This window comes from Rhinolophus sinicus, linkage group LG11, assembly GCF_036562045.2.
Source record: "Rhinolophus sinicus isolate RSC01 linkage group LG11, ASM3656204v1, whole genome shotgun sequence".
NCBI lineage: Eukaryota > Metazoa > Chordata > Mammalia > Chiroptera > Rhinolophidae > Rhinolophus > Rhinolophus sinicus.
The window spans coordinates 33,898,718-33,919,149 of NC_133760.1; the positions used below are offsets into that span (position 1 = coordinate 33,898,718).

Here is a 20,432-nt window from a genome sequence, read left to right on the forward strand (position 1 = left end):
AGTGTGGTGGTGGGAGTGACCTCAGGCTCCAGGCACCCCTTGGTCTCAAGTCACTCCAAAGTGGCTGTTCTAGGTTTAGGAAGGAGTCCTTGGGGCCCCTCTGAACCCATAGATTCAGGGCAAAAAACCTTCCTCTGGCCTGGGAGAGAGCAACGGCACTGCCCCTCCCAGGGGCAGGGGGGAGGGTAAAAAGGGTGATGGGGAAGCTGTGTCTGTTCTGTCAGGCCTGAGGAACTTCTCGCAATAGGGACGTGATGAAGGTCCTGACCCCTTTTCTCTTTTCAAGTACTAACTGGTGGGTAATCTGCCTGAGGGTGGCTGGCAGGACAGAACCCAAAGGTCCCCAGAGAAGAATTCCTCAGTGGGACAGGGCCACCTGATGGACGTGATGACCCCTGTACCCGTGGATGTGCTTTGGGCTTTGGGGACACATACTAAGACTCAGGGGCCTGCACCCTTCACCCCGCCCCTTCACCCTAGCCTGAAGGAGCTGAGCTTTTCTCTTCCTTATCGAGTGTCTCCTGGTGACATCTGCTGAGTCACACCCTGCCTCATTGGGGACCTGTGTGGTCAGGAGGGGTGAGCAGGTGGCCACACCCTCTGAATCGATGTTTTCTGCATTTATACCATTTAGGGAGGTGTTGCTGTTTCCCATGGGGGGATTCGTGCCTATAGCCCCATCCTCTTATGCCCTCCTCCCCCACAAGGCCTCCTTACCCTGGCGGAGAATCTGGGTACAGGTCTTGGGGCTCTATGGCATCCATTTCCCCGTCAGAGCTGAGGTCCAAGGATTGGGACCAGTCCTCGGCAGAGCTGCAGGCATAGCGCATCCTGTGGCTTGAGTGGCTGTACATATACCCATCAGACACTGCAGGGAACACACATGCCGCCTGGGACTCAGGCTGGAGCCCAGGAGGGTCCCCAAGTGTCTACCTGAGGCCACCGAGACTTCTCTCCAACTCACCATCTTGCTCCTCACCAAGCACAGATCCCCTCAGTGACAGCCCCAGAATGTAAGCACCAATGCTGTGTGGGCATGGGGTACCTTTGAGGAAGCAGAGCTTGTCCTATCCTGGTGGGGCTCCCAGGGTGGTGGGCAGCCTGCCCTGGGGACAGCCAGTACTGAGCAGTGTGTTATGAACTTTGATAGAGGAAGTACTGATGCTGTGGGAACAGAGCAGGCCTGACCCAGCCTGGAGGTCAGGGAGTGCTTCCTGGAGGCGGGGCTCCCAGAACTGAGTCTTGTCTAGGAATTAGCCAGGGGAAGAGGGGCAGGCCAGGCAGGCGGAACAAAATAGCTTGAGCCAAGGAGGGAGGGAGAAAGAAGAGTGTGGTGTGAACAGGAAGCTTTGAGCTGTGGAGAAGGGCTTGGCCATGAAAAATGGGCAGGAGTGTGTCAGGGAATGAGGGCTGCAGAGGTCTCCGTAGTCAGGCCTCCTTACTCCCCGCTCCCAACCGCACACTATTCCCATAAAGTATTCCAGGGAGAAAAGTGGCTTCTATGATGAATCCTGGTGACTCCATACATTGCATTCTCTTCTGGGTTTTTGACCACATTGGCAAATCAAAAGCTCTGAGAAGTCCTGCAGCTGAGAAACACATTTAACTGTGCTGCTCCAGCATTTGACCACAGAATCTCATTGTCTTAGACCCAGTGACACTGCTTAGGAAATGCTGATGGAGCACAGTTTTCTCATTCTCCCGCTGAGGTTCAGAGAGGCTCAGCGACTTGCTGGAGGTCACACAGCGAGTTATTGGTAGGACCAAGGGCAGCTGGATATCCTGGCTCCTCCACCCTGTAAGCTGTCCACCTCCCAGTTTCTGGCAGGACTCAAAGTGCCTGGAGGACAAGGGGAGCTGCAAAGATGGCTTCTCCCCTCAGAGAGCAGTGCTCAATACCAGGGGCGGGGCTTGGCTGGGGTGGAGCTCATGACCTTTCTCTGAGGTGGACAGCACGGTGACCACATTCTGTAGACCAGGAAGCTGAGGCTCAGGGTCACGTGCCTGGGAAAGCGTGGAGGTGGGATTCCTGCACCGTCTGTATAACTCCAAGGGCTGCTCTTTCCACTCCCCTGAGCTCTTTTTCCAACTCTTGATACAAGGGTGAGTGGAACAAATCTGAATACAAAACTATCTGCAGCTATAATCGCAGGGTTCTCTACGGACATTGAGAAAACTCTCAGAAGGATATATTCTAAACATGTCATCAGTGGCTTTGTCTGGATGACAGGATCGTGAGCCTCATTTTTTTCTTTATATTTTCTATATTTTAAAGGTTTTGTGCTGTGAACACATATTACTTTTCTACCAGGAGAAAGGAACCCAATAACATATGCTGTAAAAAGGAGCTCTGCCATGGCTTTCAAGCCTCCAAATCACTTAATCTGGAGTGTGACTAGCGCCCCCTGGCGGTAGGCAGTGCCACAGACCTGTTTTTCTTTTCCCTGTCTGAGGCAGAGGGCCCCCTTTGGGCCTCTGCATAAGATTTTTCCTGCCATTGAAAATTGTCTGACAATTTAATGCAATGGAGTTCCTTCCTGCTGCTTTTAGATAACTGGCCCCTTCCAAGAATGAGCCAGAGTCAGGTAGGTGGCTGCATTCTGTAAAAAGCTCAGGCATACTGGGGAGATGGATACTTCTGGGACCCGTCAGTTCAAGAATTGGCCACCAGCTCATTCACCTATCATTCATTCCATTCATTCATCCAACCACTTGTTCATTTACCCACTCATCCCATCTAGCACCCCACCTATTGATCCCCCTACCCGCCTATTTATCCATCCTTCCATCCACCCATTCCATCTCTCCCTCCACTCACACATCCCACCCAATCCACACATCTACTCACCCCCCCATCTAACCATCCATCTCCATCTTCATTCATCCACCCTTCCATCCACCCGTGTAGCCATCCGTCCCCACCATCCACTGCTGCACCCACTCACTCATCCCACCCAACCTCCCCCCACCACACACACCTGTCCATCTCCACATGTGCTGATCGGATTAGCCTCTCATCCCTTTCTCCATCCATCACTCCATCACTCCATCCAGGCACCGTCTGAACCAGCTGTCAGTACAGCCAGCCTGGACCAACAGTGGCCGGGGCCAGGGAGCAGCCACATGCCCTCCCTCTGACCTTCAGCCCCACTCTTGGCCAACAGCCGAGCTTCGCATGCCACTGAGAACACTGTGGTGGGCATCGGAGAGCTCCTCCTGATCACCCAAGACCTCTAAGATGCCTTCCCTGACCACCCGCCCCCTCTCACGGCAGAGCCGTCCCCTCCCTGAGGCTTCCTGGGTGCAGTCACCATTGGACAGGAGGGTGGCCCCGGAGGTGGGCAGCAGCTTACCTTGGCCAAGCTCATACTCTTGAGAGCGGCGGCGGCGGCGGCGATGGTTGCGGTGGTACTGGTACTGGAGTTGCTGGTTCTGCTGGGCCTGGGCCTGCCTTTCCTTGCGGAGGCTGCCCACGATGATGGTGATGCAGGAGAGGATGATGACCACCCCTATGACCGCACTTGCCACCAGCACAGGAGACACAAGCAGATGGCTGTGCTCCGAGTTCTCTGAGAATGTGGGGTAGAAGTAGTTGGTACGGTTGTATCGAGCTGCTGGGAACAGAGAGAGGACACTGAACGGGGGCACAGACCCCGCCACATACCTCCCTCCTCCATCCCTGCTGCCCTGTGAGTTATTTGTCCCTAACTCAATGGAGGATAGTCTGAGGTCAGGCCCAGAGGCTCTTCTGCCAGGAGGGACGTGAACAGCGCCTCACCCCACTGCCTGCAGAAGCCTCTGATAGCAGGAGCTGACCTCCCCTCCTCGTTCCCTCCTCCCCTCTGGCCTGAGAGCTCAACTGACTCACAGGTAAGAAAACGAAAGCTCAGAGAGGGCAATGGACTTGCCCAAGGCCACACAGCAAATTAGTGAACCTCAGATTCAGTGCTAGAAGGACTCTACTCCACCAAGACACAAGGTTAAAAAGTCAGCATGACTTTACCAAGGTCTTGAGAAGGGGTTAGGGATACACAGAAAGATGAACGGTGAGGACCAACTTTGCTGGCCTCCAACAATGGCCACCTGTCTCAGGGGTGAAACCTACCCAAGGACTCCAGGGAAATCAGGCAGGCCTGGGTGGTGGGCACCAACTGACCTACACATATGTGGTGGTGGTGGTGGTGGGGACGTTGGCTTCCCAGAGGAGGTGAAGCTGGGAGACGTTCTGGGAAGGGGACGATCAGGCCAAGGCCCAGAGGATTGGGAAGGAACTTCTAGGGAGGGGTGTGGAGTGGTAGGAGCATGGGGAGATGCAAGAACCTCCTCCAGGACTAACAGCGGGGTCACTGAACGCCGTGTGGAAGGATAAAATGATGGGGCTCGGGGGGCTGGGGTCCCGGGAGGGTTAGAGTCAGACAGGAGCAGCCACGGCATCTGTCGCCCTGCTCAGGGATTGCCAGCCCCTTGGCAGTGAGTGCCCTGGAGTGCTGCCTAATTCCCTTCCGTTCAGCCGGGCAGGGATGTGGTTTTCCCCTTTCACAGGTGTGTGTATAAGACTCACTGGGAAGTGACCAGTCCTCAGTCACCCAGGACTCTGGCCAAGCCACGCTAGAACCTCCAAGTCCAGTGCTCACTCTCCAGCGTCCCCTGCCCCAGGCATGAGCCCTTCTTGAGGATGCTAGCCCGGTCTCTGGACAGCCATCAGGAGATAACTTCAGACATTCAGTGAGCCACAGGGTGGGGGCAAGTATCCCCGGGCCCGTTCTGAAAGGGGCGCTCCTGTTTGTCCTCCTGGAGCCCAGGTCCAAGTCCCTGTTTTACAGTTATTGCATATGATTATGAATAGTTTCCAGGGCTGAGTGTGACTGTTCTCTATGTTCTCAAACTCGGCACTGGGCCTGGGCACCAAAGGTGCCCACGGCCTGTATTGAGTGAGTGGCTCCAGACTTGTCACCAGATGGGGAAAGGGTCATGAGGCCCTGAGCTGCCTCGAGAATGAGGCCTCCGTCTTGGATGGTCATCAAGCAGAATGTGGATGGCCACGTCTTGAGTAGCTGGAAGAGGGCTTTTTTTCCAGGTGAGGGCCTGGATTTCTGCACATCAGAGGCTGGACTCTCAGCTGTGGTCGTTTCTCTCTTTCCATCCCTTCCCAGCACTGCCTCCACAGCCTCCCTCATACTCAGACCATAGCAGGGACAGGTGGATGAAGCATGAACTTGGGGCCTTCGCCTGAGCTATGAACGTGCCCTGCCAGCAGTTCTGGCCATGCTGGGGGCTTTTGCTTCCTACTGGGCTTTGACAAGAGGGGCTGCTCTAGAGGCTGTGTGTCTGGGCCAGTATGGCCTCCTAGCCTGAAGTCCAAGCCTTTGCTTGTGGATGTTCATGGTAAGCTGCTGCCTTGCGAGGGCATGTACTGGGGAGAGCGAGATCTCCTTGGCTTTGGCTAGGCATGCATGCTTCCTGACTCTCTGACGTGAGAATGCTGGGGTAAATGGATTTCTGGAATTCTTTGAGGGCCAAACACAGACCACTGCTTTTAGAGCCCCTACAATGTGTAGCCTCTGTACTAAGAGCTCGTTTTACTCTTGAAGCTATATTCCTACAATTCTGTCCATTTTACAGGTGAGGATACTGAGGTCCAAAGATATTAAATGGCTAACCCACAATCATAAAGACAATATATGGCTAAGCCAGGCACTCTCTGGGCTGAAGTCTCTCCACTAAATCATGAGGAGCTGGAAAATGTATGACAGCAACAGTACAGGAGGTTCCGGTCAAGATGTCAGAGTAGCTAATGATGATTGATTGAAGATTTTGGATCAGGAAAATGGTGTGATAAAAACTACTGTATTTCCTTGTATCCTACCTAGTGCTTTGTACATAGGCAGTACTAAAACATAAATATTGACTAAAAAAAAAATAATGGCACTAAAAGGGGGCGAGGGGATAGATTCATAGAGGAGTAACTGAAGTAACTCAATTCTCACTGGAATTAACAATATAAATATGAAGTAGATTGTGATACATTTATGTATAGTAGGCCCTAGAGCAACGACTAAGGAAATAACTCAGACAAATATAGTGAAAAATCATTAAAGGAATTAAAATATTACAGTAGAAAATATTCATTTAAAGTATAAAGGAGAAATAGAGGAACAGAAAAGAGACATATAGAAGACAAAAAAATAAAATGGCAAATGCAAATCCTAATACATCAATAATAACATTAAATGATAATTGATTGGCCAATCCAATCCAAAGGCAGAGATTGCCAGACTGGGTAAGAGGCAAGATCCAACTAGGTTCCCAAGAGCCTCACTTGGGAACCAATATGTTGAAAGTAAAAGGATGGAAAAAGAGATACCATGCAAATAGCAACTATAAGAAAGCTGAATGGCTGTACTAATATCAGAAGACAAACAAACAAAAAACATCATTAGAGATAAGAGGGGCATTTTAAAGTGATAAAAGAGTCAATCCATCAGGAAGTTATAACAATTATAAACATAGATGCACCTAAGAACAGAGTCCTCAAAATACATGAAGTGCAGCCTGGCAAATTGAAGAGAGAAAGAAAATACAATAACAGTTGGAGACTTCAATATTCCATTTTCAACAAGGTATAGAATTTGGTTTCTTTGCTTTTGATGGGTTGTAACTGCTTGAGTTTTGATGAAGTGCCAGCCTCTCATTTTTATTATCTTGGCTGTCAGCTACCCTAAGCTAAAGTTTTCATTTTTCTTTAATACCCACAGATGAAAGGTGGAAAAGTGAGGCTTTTCTCCATCTATTGCCCAGACAAAAAGGATCAGTTTAAATTGTCCAGTCCGACCTCAACTTAGCAGATATCTAGTGCTTGGCTGGCAAATATATAGCATGCCTGCCATCATTTCCTAAGTCTATGCCAATGGCGCACCTTATGAACGGACAATGGTTCTCTTTCCTGTTCAGCCCAGGAGGCAGCCTCAGTATTCTTTTCAAAACCGTACTCCACACTCCACACAGTGATTACATCTGGTCAGGAAATGGAGCTTTGGGCCACCACTCTTCTAGTGTGACCACAGTCCTCCATGCTTCCACTCCGGAGCCAATGGCCAGGGCTTTGGCTTGGACTAGAGCTGAGCCAGTGGTCTCCCTGCTACTGCATTATCTCTAATAAGTGACAGGCAAGCTGGCTGTCCAATCAATGTCATCATCTTCCTCTCTGCCATGTGACCTCTCACCTTGGAAGCCAAGAGCAGGATTTGGGAGTGTCAGGGCCATCAGCCCTCCTGGAGGAGGGGATGGGTGTATGGGATCCACACGGCTCTGGACTGTTCTGTTCACTGTGTCCCAGCTGTAGCAATGGCTTGGGACACACTGGTCACCCAATGATCCAAGGCTACCAGAAAGCTGGCAAGTCTGCAGGTGCCCAGCATGAAAACCTAGGGTTGGATGTGTGTGTATGCCTGCCCTGCTCAGCATGGTGCCAGCCCCACAGGGTCACCTTGAGGACACGCCTTCCTCCACCAGCCTCACCTTCCCAGTCGTGCCAGGCTCATTACCAGCCAGGCATGGAGATGGCATCACCCACACCTGCAGATAGAGCCCGCTGGTTGAGAAATTAATCTTCTCGTCACTATGACCAGCAGATGTAGGTGCTGCTTTAAATTATGAGGAAACTCTTCCAGTTTCCAAATGCAGGGCCCATTTTATCAATGAGATAAATACGATGGCAGAGAAATAACATGACAGCCCCCTTTCTCACCCCCCATCTCCCTGTCCCCTGCACCAGCTGTGGCAAGGACAGAGGCTGAAGCAAGCTTTGTCTGTATCCTGGACTTTCTTCCCAAGCCTCTTCTACAAAGACGCCCAGGATCAAAAGGAAATTGTATCTCAAAATACCAGCTCTTCCCTGAGCTGCCACCCTCCCTCCGTATACCAGTATGAGGAGCTCCCACATGCTGAACGCCTGCTGTGTGTCCTGTACTATGCTCAGTCCTTCTTACACTATTATTTAATCTTCTTGGTGACCTATATCGCGACCCCCAATTGACACGTGGGGAAACTGAGCCTCAGAGAGGCTAAGTACCTTGTCCAAGGTCACATAGCGCATGGAGGGACAGGGTCAGTGAGCAGCCGAAACCCCATGCTCTCAGCCAAGATGCTATTCTGTGGCTACCAGACACTGTCCACGGGATCTAGCTAGAGTAAAATGGTTTTGCTTTTTTGATACTGCTAAAGTAAAATACTCTTATCCCTAAAATGATGCTTTGCCTCTTCTAGGCCACTTAATATGTAATCCGAACCAGCCATGACCTACGGCTTACTCAGGCTGAAGGTGTATCAACAGCTGCACATTGCTGATCAGACACCAAGATTCCAGAGAAGGGAGCCCATGTGTCGCAGGAAGAGATGGACAATGGACAACGGCAGGCAGGTCCATAGGATGGAGGTACAAGCAATCTGGGGCTGGGGAGGGGGCAGAGATCCTGTTCTGTGTAATTTCTATCTCTGCATCTGTCAGACAGATGTTGTTGGCATGGTGGGGAGATTTCTCCAAAGAGGAACAATGATGATACTCGAAGGGGCTCTTGCTGACTGGGCCTTAGCCACCCATCAGTCAGGCTAGAAACCCTTTACGTGCACAGTCTTCTCATGTAATCCTTACAGCAATGTGAGTGGTAGGTATTGGCATTCCCCCATTTTACAGATCGGGGAGCTGAGGCACAGAGCTAAAGTGATGGAGCCAGAACTTAGATCCAGTTTGCAATCCCCAAAGCTTAACTCCTCTGGTTGTATATGGACTGAGAGCCCTTGCAGGGCAGGGCCTCAGTCCTCTGTATCGTGTCCCTGTCTCCCCAAGGCCAGGAAAGAAAGGAAGCTCAGGAGCCATTTGAATAGCACCAAGGGAAGTCAGGGGTGAGCTGCTCTGGGTGCCTGAGTGTATTCTGGGGAGGGCAAATGGGCTGCTCTCAGGCCTTCTCATTCACGCACTGGCCCTTCCTTCCACCCATCACTCACCTCCTACCCAGACACCCTAGCAGCCAGTCCAACCCTGGGGTCCACAGATGTTTACAAACACTAGCAGACTGTGAGAACGGAGGAGATGCTTCCATTCAGGAGAGTAAATCAGCTCGTAACTGAGGAGTCTGCGTGTGGGGTGGGCACCAGATCAATGATAAATCAGTCTGGCTAATTCCACCATAGAAGAACCTTGGGGCTCCTGATAAGGGCCGGATACTTTTGACAAACCAGGAGAGAGGTGGGGGCTGGAGGGAAGACTGGCGGGGGCTGAGTTTTGAGGGGCTGGCAGGGGCCAGACCATGAGGGATCTTAAGGTCAAATGAGGAGACTTTTCTTTATCCCAAGGGCAAACAGACACATGGAGGGGCGCTGTCAGTGCTTTAGGAGAGCCCTCTGGCTGCAGAATGGGGGCAGGGTGGGAAGCAGTCCAGTGAGGAGGCTGCTCTGGGGGTCCACATGAACACAGAGCTGGGGTGAAGGAGGCTGAGCCCCACAGGCCCCACGCTATGCAGAGCTGTGCAGGGAGAGAGGGCTTGGCTGAACTACTGGATGGGCAGAATGCCGCGGCAGAGTTCCGCTGCCCCTGCAGTTTGAAGCTGTCTGCGCAGGCCTCAGAGACAGCCCTGGTGCTATCCCCACTCTGCAGATGGGGTCCTGGCTTTGGGGGCTGTTGTGGTGCCTGGGTCTCTGGGCCTCTGCTGTACCAGGCAGCAGACTTGTGCCCCCAGACTTCTGGTCCAGGGCTGGGACTGGGAGCGACAGTTGAGTCAGAAGGCTTTACATGACCCAGGCCTAGATGTGGGGCTGGGTCTTGGGCTTGCTTATTTTCTGTGCAAATGCCATTGTCACCCCCATTTACAGATGAGGACACTGAGTCTTGGTTGAGCTGAAGTTTTCCCACCTAGTTTTGTGGCAGATCTGAGATTTGAACCGAGGCCTGTCTGATAATTCATCAAATAGTGGCACAGAGCAGGGGAAGAGAACAGGGCGGACCGGGCTGGGGCTGGGAGCTAGGAGAACTGGCTTCTGTGTCTGGTTCTAGCACTCACTCACTGTGTGACCTTGGGCACATCCCCTGTCCTCTCTAGGCCTGCTCACTACCTGTCTGAAGACACACTTACTCTTGCACCGTTCTCTCTCCAGGGTGGGTGAATGGGTCTGATAAGGGTGGGCAGGGGTTGAGAGCCAGGCCTGTGTCTAGGGAACCTGGGGAACATGAAGGGAAACTGAGGCAGACCATCACTACCAAGTTCTTGCTGAGTGTAGGATGCAGGCAGCTCCACAGTCACTCTGGGCACAAGGAAGCCTGACGCTGCCTGAGGAGCACTGACAATGGGAGGACACCTTTTTAGACCTCCAGTCCACTCCCTCAGGGGCGCTGGCTAGAGGGAGCGGGGTGGTGGTGGTGTGGGGGTGTGTGGGGCAAGGACTCAGATCTGACTGATGGCTCCTGTCACAAAAATTTCTGAAGACATTTGTCACTTCCCTGGCAAGTCAAGCCTCAGCAGTGCACGTCTTCCTCCACTGTTGAAACTACCAGGATGAGGGAATATGGAGAACAGGATTCAGGCCCCATCTTCCCTCGGCTCACCATTGGCGGGTCCCAGCCTCCTAGCAAGGATGGGGAGAGGGCCTGAGACAGGGGACATGGCAGGGCAGACTTACTTGCTTAGGTAATTCTCAGTCTCTGATTTTTTGGGCAATCTCTCAGCCTACTTGCTGACATCCATTCTCTGGTCACCAGGGGACTGTGATGGAGAGATGTCCTAGTGCTGGGGGCAGGTCAAAGACAGCTACCAGAGGGGCCTGGGTCTTGAAGGACAAACCAGTAGGAGAAGATCAGGGGAGGGAGGAAGGAGCATGGGCGGGAGCACAGAGGGGTGAGGTCCCAACAGAGTTCAGGAAAGGGGGAGGTGCTCCTGGGGTGAGGCTGTGGGGTGTCACCTTGATGGGAGCTGAACAATGGGACGCTAGAGGTGAGGGAAAGGCTTTTTGGTATTTAGGCTCCTTCTTACAATGGGGTTGAATCTCTATAAGAAGTCAGCAAATGCCATGTCAAGGTTGGCTGACATCTTTTACTTGGCCATTTGTGGCATTACAAGTGGGGCAGGTTACAGTGGAAAGGAAGATTGGAATGTGAAGTCATTTACCTATTAATCAATCCTCCATAAATTTACTCAACCAACCAATCATCCATCCTCCCATCCATCCATCTATTCAGTCATTCATCTATCCATACATGTATACATACATACATACATTCAATAATCCACTCATTCATCCATCCACTCATTAATACTCAATACTCAGTGCTTATTCCATCCCTGCACACGTGCCAGATGCCAGGAACATGGATATGAGTCAGACTAAAATGAACCTCTCAGACTGTGGAAGGCAGGAGGTCCCACACAGGTGGGAAGTCTTGTTAGATCATGAGGCTCCCTCCTCTCATTTCATGCAGAGTAGTTCTGCTTCCATCTGTTTCATGTATTAGAGTTAATAAGAGAGTGCTCCACTACCAAGTAGAAGATTTTCAACCACTGCATTAAAATATAACTGGAAAAATATAAGTGACCGCCCACAGTCCTTTCATGATTCTATAAATATAAGATGAAAGTGATTTGTTCCACTATTAAGATAATTCTGCCACCTAAATAAACTCATGAAAATTAACTCACATGTACCTCCATAATCCAAATTCTATGCGTACTGTTATGTCGCTATTCACTAAGGATTTATCTTTGGTTTGATGAACAATTTATTTATTGACTGGAAAACTCACTGAGGCAGTATCACAAATCACTTTTCCCTATTTCCACAGAAGAAATCATGAACTGGTTGACATTTCAGAACCAAGCCATGACAGAATTAGACTTTCCACTTAAACCCACACCAAACTCTCATGTCCCTTCTAGAATCATCACTGACCCTGACGTCCTTTTCTCTCCTCTTCCATCACTAACTAGCGTTGGCTCTTAGGCGACTTTCCACAAAGAACACAGGTTTTTATAACATCAGCAGAGTCACTGTGCATGCTTGATGAGTAGGAAATAGTGGAATTATGTTGAGAAGCAGATGCAGGGGGGCTCGCTTGGCCCACCTATCAGCTAGGGGGTCAGCTTCCACATCCCAGTTTGCATTACGAGACCAAAAATTATGGCTTGGAAAAACGACTATTTACAACATGGACTTTCCAGGAAGTTCAAGAGTAATTGATATATAAAATGTTAAATTCATGAATGATGAAAATTATCATCAGCTATCCCACTATAAGTCAGACCAGCCTAGAGCTATGTTCTTGGGCCACAGTGACTTTTGCTTTCACAGGTTCTGATTCTGGAACATGTTAGAGGCAATGGGATTTTGTTCTCTGCTCCACAGAGATTCCCTCAGCTCCCAGAATGTGTAAGGGTATATGGGAAACCAGCACCAGGGCAACAGTGTATTAAAAATAATACAGTATAAGCAGAGAGGGCTCATTCCAAGAATGCAAGGATGGTTTAAGTGCTGGAAATCTGGTAACATAGTATGTCACTTCAGCAGGTAGGATGAGAAAAACAAGTAGACTAGGCAAAGACAGATGCAATAGTCCTCCCTTATCTGAGGTTTTGCTTTCTGTGGTTTCAGTTCCTGTGGTCAATAGCAGTCCTAAATATTAAATGGAAAATTCCAAAAAGAAACAATTCATGTTTTAAGTTGTGCACCGTTCCGAGTAGCATGAGGAAATCTTATGCCATCCTTCTCTGCCCGCCTGGGGTGTGAATCATCCCTGTGTCCAGGGTCTCCGTGCTATATGTGCTCCTGGCCTGTTAGTCACTTATTAGCTGTCTGGGCTATCAGATTGACTGTTATGGTATCACAGTGCTTGTGTTCAAAGAGCCCTTATTTTACTTTATAATGGCCCCAAAGGGCAAGAGTAGTGATGCTGGCATGTGGTTCACAGAACACAGGTTCTTAAAAACATTGTGAGGTGCTTGGGGACAAACCCTTTGTCTCCCCAACCCCCAAGATTGCTTCAAAGCCCTGAGCTGTCGTGGGAGCCAAACCATCCCCAGTAGCAGGCCTTTTATTCACCAACATTCAGTATCCTGAGAAGGTGAATGTCCCTAGGGTTCTCTGGGGAGAAGTGTCAGTCCTCAGCCACCTTCCTCGAGGGCAAGCCCAAAGCTCCTCCATCAGAGCTGACCAGCACCTTCTCTTAGGTTATGTAAGACACAGACAGTTCTGGGTTCAAATCCTAGTCCTGCCTGTACCAGGCAGTGCCCTCTGAGCAATTCACTTCTCTGATCCTCTATCACTTCACTTGCAAAATGGAAGCAGCAATCTCTGGTACGAACTAATCAGACCACACTGCCTAGTAAGATGCCTGGCACACAGTAGGTGCTCAACAGATGACAATCAAACCTTCAAATTGTAAAAATATCCCCTAGACATAGATCTAAATGTGAAAGGCAGAACAATAAAGTTTCAAGAGGAAAACGTTGAGAACATCTTCATGACTTTGAATTTCTTAAGCAGGATGCAAAGGTACTTACTAACCATAAAAAATTGACAAATTAGATCACATACTAAATTATATTAAAATAAAGATGTTTGGTGGGAGTTTGGGCTTCGAGGTAGGCCGTGGGCCATGGAACCGCATGGTCCACTGAGATGAGAACGGGGTCAAGGCCACGGCTGGAGCAAATGGAAGGTTTTAAAAGAAGACTTTCTAAGTATTAGGTTGGTGCAAAAGTAATTGCGATTTTTGCAATTTTTTTTTTTAACCTTTTAAACCACAATTACTTTTGCACCAACCTAATATATTCATCATTTGCAACCTGCCCCAGGACACTGGGAAATACTTTCCATGGAGGTATCTGTATAGATGCCTGGAAGTAGTTAATGGATCCCAAGTCACAAAACGGTCCTTCTTCACATCTTTATGGAATCGTCCACTTTTCACAATGAGCTATTTCGCTCTAATGGGCTTGTTCTTTGTGGAATGCCCAAGAGAGTAGTTGCACCATCACTTATAGCAGTTCAATGTCAAGCAATATTAACAGACTATAACATGTCTTGGGATGATACAGGAAAACCAATTTTGAAACCTAGGCCTCATGTTCAATGAAGGAACCTAAAACAGCCTTTCTTCAAAAAGTGGTAAGTAAAATGCCCTGCAGGGTTCCTTTTCAGTCTGCAAAAAATGCAAGGCTTAGCAGCAGCTGACAGAAAATGTGTGACATTCACCTAGGCTGTCTTTTGATGATGACTCCCCTTCCCAGTGCCTTGCTACCTCTGATTTTACCTACGTTTCCGTATTAGTGTCACGTTAGTACTTCTAATCCTGCAAAGATTTTTGCAGTCGAAGTATAATTCTTGGTTACTCAATTAAAACTTAGAAACAGACCCTCATTCAAGTTTTTGTCAAGCAAAAACTTTGTCATATGATTTTGCATTCTACTCTAAATCAAAGCCAATGTTGAACAAAGGGAAAATAATTGTGCACACCTTTCTCCTCTTGCATGTTTCATCAGCTTGCCATCCCCATGGCTCTTGTGAAAAGACAATGAAAAAGCTGGGCCTTTCATTCTTGTGCACTTAAAAATATCCTACTGCAGGTGAAACGTTGGATGTGCTAAGACTGAGCAGAAACTGATATTGAAATGATAGGTACACATTTGTTAAGCCAGTTACGGAAGCTCAGCCACTATTGTGGTTATACGATTTAGCTCAGTGTTCTTATTTAATGCTCAGTGTAATTTATATTTTAAAAGAATTCAAAGAACACTCCACAGGTTTCTGAATATTCAAATTCAGTTATAAATTACATATTGTCTGGCAATTTGATAGTCACGTTGTTTTAGATAATTGGATTTTACGCTTGGTAGACAGGCAGTATAATTTCCAGTGCGCTAGTATTGCACAGGGGTAAGTGATCATTTTACTCCCTCACAAGGACAACAAGGGAGCGATGCCACAGTGCTACTATTCTCATTGTTTAGAGAGTGTTGGTGACATACTGCACGTGTGTAACAGCCACATGAACTATAATACTCCTCAAACAACTGAGATCACTCTCGATATTTTAACGTGTTGGAGGTACCTTTCTACCTTGACAAAAATAGGAGATTTTTGAAAGAGTTGAAATTATTTCATGAGCAATCTTTTAAATTTCATTTAATCTAAACCCTGAAATTTCAATAATAGACAAAAAAACTCTTTAAGAAGGCTGCCATCCAACTTAAAAGGTGCCCACCTTGGCTTTCACATTTATGAAATTTTATTCTTTGAGGTGTAACAGTAAAATCCTCTGCTCCTAAGAAGTCCAAGAGGGTATTCCTTTATTTTACATTCTATATCATTTTATTTTCTGTAAATTTTGAAGTTAAATATGCATAAAGTAAAAGCATACACAAATTAATAAATATTTTGTATATAAAAATTAAGAATATCTGTTAATTCAAAGATACCATTATGAGAGTGAAAAGGTAATCCACAAAGGGGGAGAAGACCTTCGCAATAATATATCCAACAGAGGACTCATATTTAGGATGTAGAAAGAACTCCTAGACATCAATAACAAAACCCGATAGAAAAATGGGCAAAAGACGTAAAGAATCACTTCACGAAAGAGGATATCCAAGGAGCTAAACTATATTTAATAACCAGAGAAATTCAAGTGAAAGGCACAAGGTGCTCTCTCTACTACTTGCCAGAATGGCTAAAATGAAGAAAGCCAGATAATACCAAGTGCTGGTAGGATGAAGAGCAACTAAAACTCTCAAACATTGCTGATGGGGGTATGAATTGTTACAGGTACTCTGGAAAACTGTTTAGCTCTATCTTTTAGAGCCAAAGATACACATACCCTATTACACAGAAATTCTGCTCCTAGGTGGAATGCATTCTCCAACAGAAATGCATCCATATGTTCGCCAAAAGCCACGTATTAAAACTGCACGGCTCAATGTGGTAGCCACTAGCCACATGTAGCTACTTCAATTAATTAAAATAAAATAAAATGAAAAATTCAGTCCCTCCGGTGTACTACCCACATTTCAAGCACTCAATAGCTACGTATGCCTGGTGGCTATCATTTTACACAGTGAAGGTGCAAATATTTTCATTATCAGAGAAAGTTCTATTAGACAGCCCTGTACTAGAGTGTTCACAGCAGCACTATTCATTCAGAGCCCCAAACTGAAGACAACTCAAATGTCCATTAAAGTAGAATGGATACGTTATTTGTGGTATGCTCACACAGTGGGTTACTACATAGTGATGAGAATAAATGATCTACAATGGTGCTCAGTAGTTTGCGTGAATCTCACAATGCAATGTTGAGTAAGAGAAGCTGTATGTTCAGTTTGTGAAAAATCGTTGAGCTGTACACTGAAGATTTGTGTACCTTTCTGTATGTATGTTCTATACAGTGTTGTGCTGGTAAATCAGCTTTCAAAAAAAGGAAGGAAGGAAGGAAGGAAGGAAGGAAGGAAGGAAGGAAGGAAGGAAGGAAGGAAGGAAGGAAAGAGGGAAGGAAGGAAAGAGGGAAGGAAAGAGGGAAGGAAGGAAGGAAGGAAGGTCCCTGATTTATAGTGTTTGCCAATTTTCATAGTGTAAATACTCCCGTCATGGTGAATTTCAAGCTGGCTACTAACAGTTTAACAATGGCTCAGGAAACTCCTGAACATTTAACTATTGACTCTTGTTAGCTGGTCTTTCTACTAAACAAACAAACAGCAACAATGAAAAACAACTCTAGAGAACCCCCAGAAAAGGAATTCCTCAGTTCTCACTCCAGATGTTCAGAGAGTCTCCTTGTATCTTGGGACACAGAGGAGAAAGGGCTGCAACAGCAGGAGGGGAGGGGTTTGCTGGTCTGACTGGACCCCGCCTCCAAGTGAGGCTGAGGCGGTCGAGGTTGTGACAACCTTTCCCTTTTTCAAGCTGTAACTTGGGTCACCATTTTTCTTGCAAAAGAGGGCTACTCTTTTTTCTGCATCTTCATGAGAACAGGGCAGTGGGCTCCACGTGGAAAAGAGCACTTTATGTGGAATCAGGCTGGGAGCTGCAAGGTTTCAGCCATGAACACGCTGTGTACCCTGGTCAGACCTCAATCTGCATCTCAGTTTCTGTGCCTGTGGTATGAGGCAGTTGGGGTAGAGTCCCACAGTAAATCCCAGAGGGTCAGCGGATGACCTGTTTGTTACATCCTATCTACAAGATATCCGATCATGTGAGGCACTCTGGAGAAAGGCTGGCCCCTGATGAAAGCCTGTCATATGCTGCCTTTCAGCCCTAACCTGGGGCTGGCTGGGAGGGAGAAAAAGATGTGATCTGCCCTCAGAACAGTCTTGGGGGGACCCTGCAGGGATGACTGACTGAGTTCTGCAGCTCTCACTGCGGGATTAAAGAGCCAGAGGAGAAAGAAGAGAAGAAATCCTTATTGAGCACCAGTCACGTTGGAAACTAGGTCTCATCCCATTTTATAGGTGAATAACTGGAGGCCTGGACGATGTAAATGCATTTACTCCACTGGTTTCTGAACCTGTGTCTTTCAGCTCTGTTTTTACTGCATGAGGCTACATCCACACTCAGGCCCCAGACTTATCCCCACTCCTAGGGGGCACAAGTGTCATTCAGCTGCTGAAAGGCCTGGGGTCTGGGCAGAGGAAAGCTCTAGAATGATGGAATGACTCTCTTGAGCAAGGCCTGGAGGTCACCTACAGACATGGATTCCATGTAGGATCAGGTGGGAAGACGAAGCAGCCCCTAGAAGCTGATGGTTTGAGGACTAATGGGGAACATGGTGTTTTGATTGCAGACAGAAGCAAGTAGAGGGAAATCTGGGAGGCAAAAATGTACTCAAGCTCCCAGAGGGACCAGTGTGGCCACTCTGGGCTTGGACCCAAAGGCTCTGTTTTTGAATCCTGTCTCCTTGTCCAGTGGTCCCTGGGTCCACGGGGCATGGGACTTCTGCCTGGGGGCCTCTTTCTCGTATCTGGAAAGCATGCAGGCCTGCACACTTCTGCAGTGACAACCAGCCTTTCCCAGTCACCCTGGGCATAGTTCCAGGTGCAGGCAGAGCTGAATTTGGGGGTAGCTAATTAGGGTAGCTCTTGGCAGAGAAATGGCAATGTCATTACACATTCTCATTTGTAAGTAAATCCTCCCCAGTGCACTTGGCTTTGGGATGCCGTGGGTGGCAACTCTGGGGATCGTGCTTTCCTTGGCAAGAATTCTAGACGCGGACACCAGTCTGCCCTCCGCCAACCCAAGCATCAGTTTCTACATCCTTCCCTTTCCTACACTCTATGGCTGTGGCAGAGGAGGCGGCACCGTGGTCCAGGAGATGACAACAGTGCCCTGGTCCAGGGCTTTAGCGGTGGAGGTGGCAAGGTGGGGTCAGATTTGAAGGTGAAACTTTTGTGCAAGTTGATTGGATTTGGGGTGGATGAGAAGGAGATCAGTAAAATGTGACAAAGGTTGGGGCCCAAGCATGTGGAAGGACAGAGCTGCCATTTACTGACGTGGGGAAGGCGATGGGCAACTTTGATGGGGGCCTATGAGTCAAGATTTCAGGTTCTGACATGTTATATCTGAGATGCTCTGCAGACATCTGAGTGGAGATACGGGTGGACCGTAGGATATATGAGTCGAGTTTAGGGAGAGTCTGGAGCTGAGATGTAAATTTAGGGACTGTCACTGCTGCTCAGGGCCACGAGGCTGGAAGAGATCACCCAGGGAGCTCACTGCCAGGGGACGCCGAAAGGCAAAAACTTGGCCAGCTGGGAGAGCTCTGCAAAATCTGGGGGTAGTGCTACTGTTATTACTACTACATTAAGTGCTCAAACCAAGGTGGATGCCTTCTTGCCAGGGACTCATATGAAATGATTGTGCATTTAAAATTAAGATTAGCCATCACTACAGTCAGACTAGATAAGGGAACTCTGAGGAGGGGCAGCCAGGACCTCCATGGGGACGTGATGTTCTGTTGCAGGGCAGACGCCCCATCCAAGGGGCGGGGATCAAGGAGTGGACTTGACTCAACCTGGTCCTTTTGTCCAGCTGTGGTTTAGCTAAAATTGAGCCCTGCAAAGACCCACGTGGGTCCCACAATTTTCTAGCTGTGTCACCTAGAATAGTTTCTTCATGTCCTTGAGCCTCAGTTTCCTCATGTGTCAATTGTACACACTGACCCCTTCCTTGCAGGGCAGCTTCAAGGAAGCAAGGAGGCCACGTAAAGAAATGAGCATAAGGCCACGTAAACGCTTTACCTGTGAAATCTCCTTTGATCCTCACAGCACCCCTCTGAGGTGGATACTCTTATCAACTGCCACTGTACAGATGAGGAAACTGAGGCTCAGCGAGACATGATTAGCTGAAGTCGCTCCTTCTGTTCCTCTGTCCACTTCTAAGTCAGACCTCAGCAAAAAATGGACAGGGGTTTCATTCCACAGGCAAACGATCATTGGGTAGAGCCTGCATGTGTTTAGAGAGAGTCTGAAGTTGCATCCGGGCTCAGTAGGAAACAGTGCTGCAACTGAGTACTGATGTCTGCTCTGGGCACAGAAGTGGTAAATGATGGCGTGTGTCCCATCATTTGCCCTTCTTGCCCTGGAGTCCTTCTGTTGATAACTAAGTCTCTGCAGAGGTAACTGTTACAATAATGAGCAGAGCAGAAAACAGTAGTATCTGGTCCAAACCCCAAATTCATTTCCAAAATCCCTATCTGGCTCCATTTTCCCTGCTCTAAAGACTTGGGTAATACTAAGTTTTGTAGGGAGAGGGTGATCAAAAGGACAAGACTGTCACGTTTCTTGAGCATCTCCTTAGCCTGGCACCAAGCTAGAGTCTCCTTGGAGCACATCAAATCTGAGCATCAAACTAAAAGTTTGTTATGACTATTTCTATTTTATAGATGAGCAAATTGAGATTTCTAGATGTTAAGTAGCTTGCTCCAGATCACACAGTTGGTAAGGGTCAGTGCCAGGTTGTACTTGAACCCAAGCACTGTCTACCACATCACATTGACTCTGAGGGAAATCTAAACCCACCTAGAAGCTCTGCCAGGCTGCGATTCCTGCCAGCCTGCGGGCAGCCTGTGAGCTTAGCAGAGACACCTGACTTCTCTGTGGGTCAATGAGTGCTACCTTCTGCCCTCCTTCCTGCTTTGCTACAGGCTCAGTCCCCCTGGGGCCTCTAAGCCCCTCCTCCCCCTGGCCTGCACCCCCCCTGTCCCCCCCCTCCCAGCCTGAGGGTGTCAGAATACCCCTACCTCACAGGAAGCTCTGTGGAGCTGCCATCTGCTGATGGTAAAGAAGAGGTTGTGAAGCATCTGTTCTTGGAACCTGGGTCCTGGGGGAATCCTGGGCCACCCTGCCCAGCTGGGGCCAGATGGAGAAGCCTCCCACGCCTCCAGCCTTCCTGAGGAGCAAGACTGG

General features: G+C 48.5%; 1 protein-coding gene and 1 pseudogene across 8 annotated transcripts in view; one reads left to right on the forward strand and one right to left on the reverse strand.

The window, feature by feature from the left end:
* Positions 1-20,432, reverse strand: part of BEAN1 (brain expressed associated with NEDD4 1) — a 36,373-nt gene that overhangs the window by 2,086 nt on the left and 13,855 nt on the right. For 3 of the 8 annotated variants that reach the window (XM_019755167.2, XM_074314780.1, XM_074314781.1), the window contains 2 exons: positions 3,354-3,611; positions 718-868 (listed from right to left, as the gene is read on the reverse strand). In XM_019755167.2, the coding sequence (XP_019610726.1) occupies positions 718-868; positions 3,354-3,611 (409 nt within the window). Of the gene's footprint in view, positions 1-717; positions 869-964; positions 1,158-3,353; positions 3,615-20,432 lie in introns of those variants that run through there. The other 5 variants (XM_019755140.2, XM_074314779.1, XM_019755149.2 and 2 more) reach the window with 3 other exon arrangements.
* LOC141567689 (nuclear envelope phosphatase-regulatory subunit 1-like) lies at positions 13,693-14,282 on the forward strand (annotated as a pseudogene).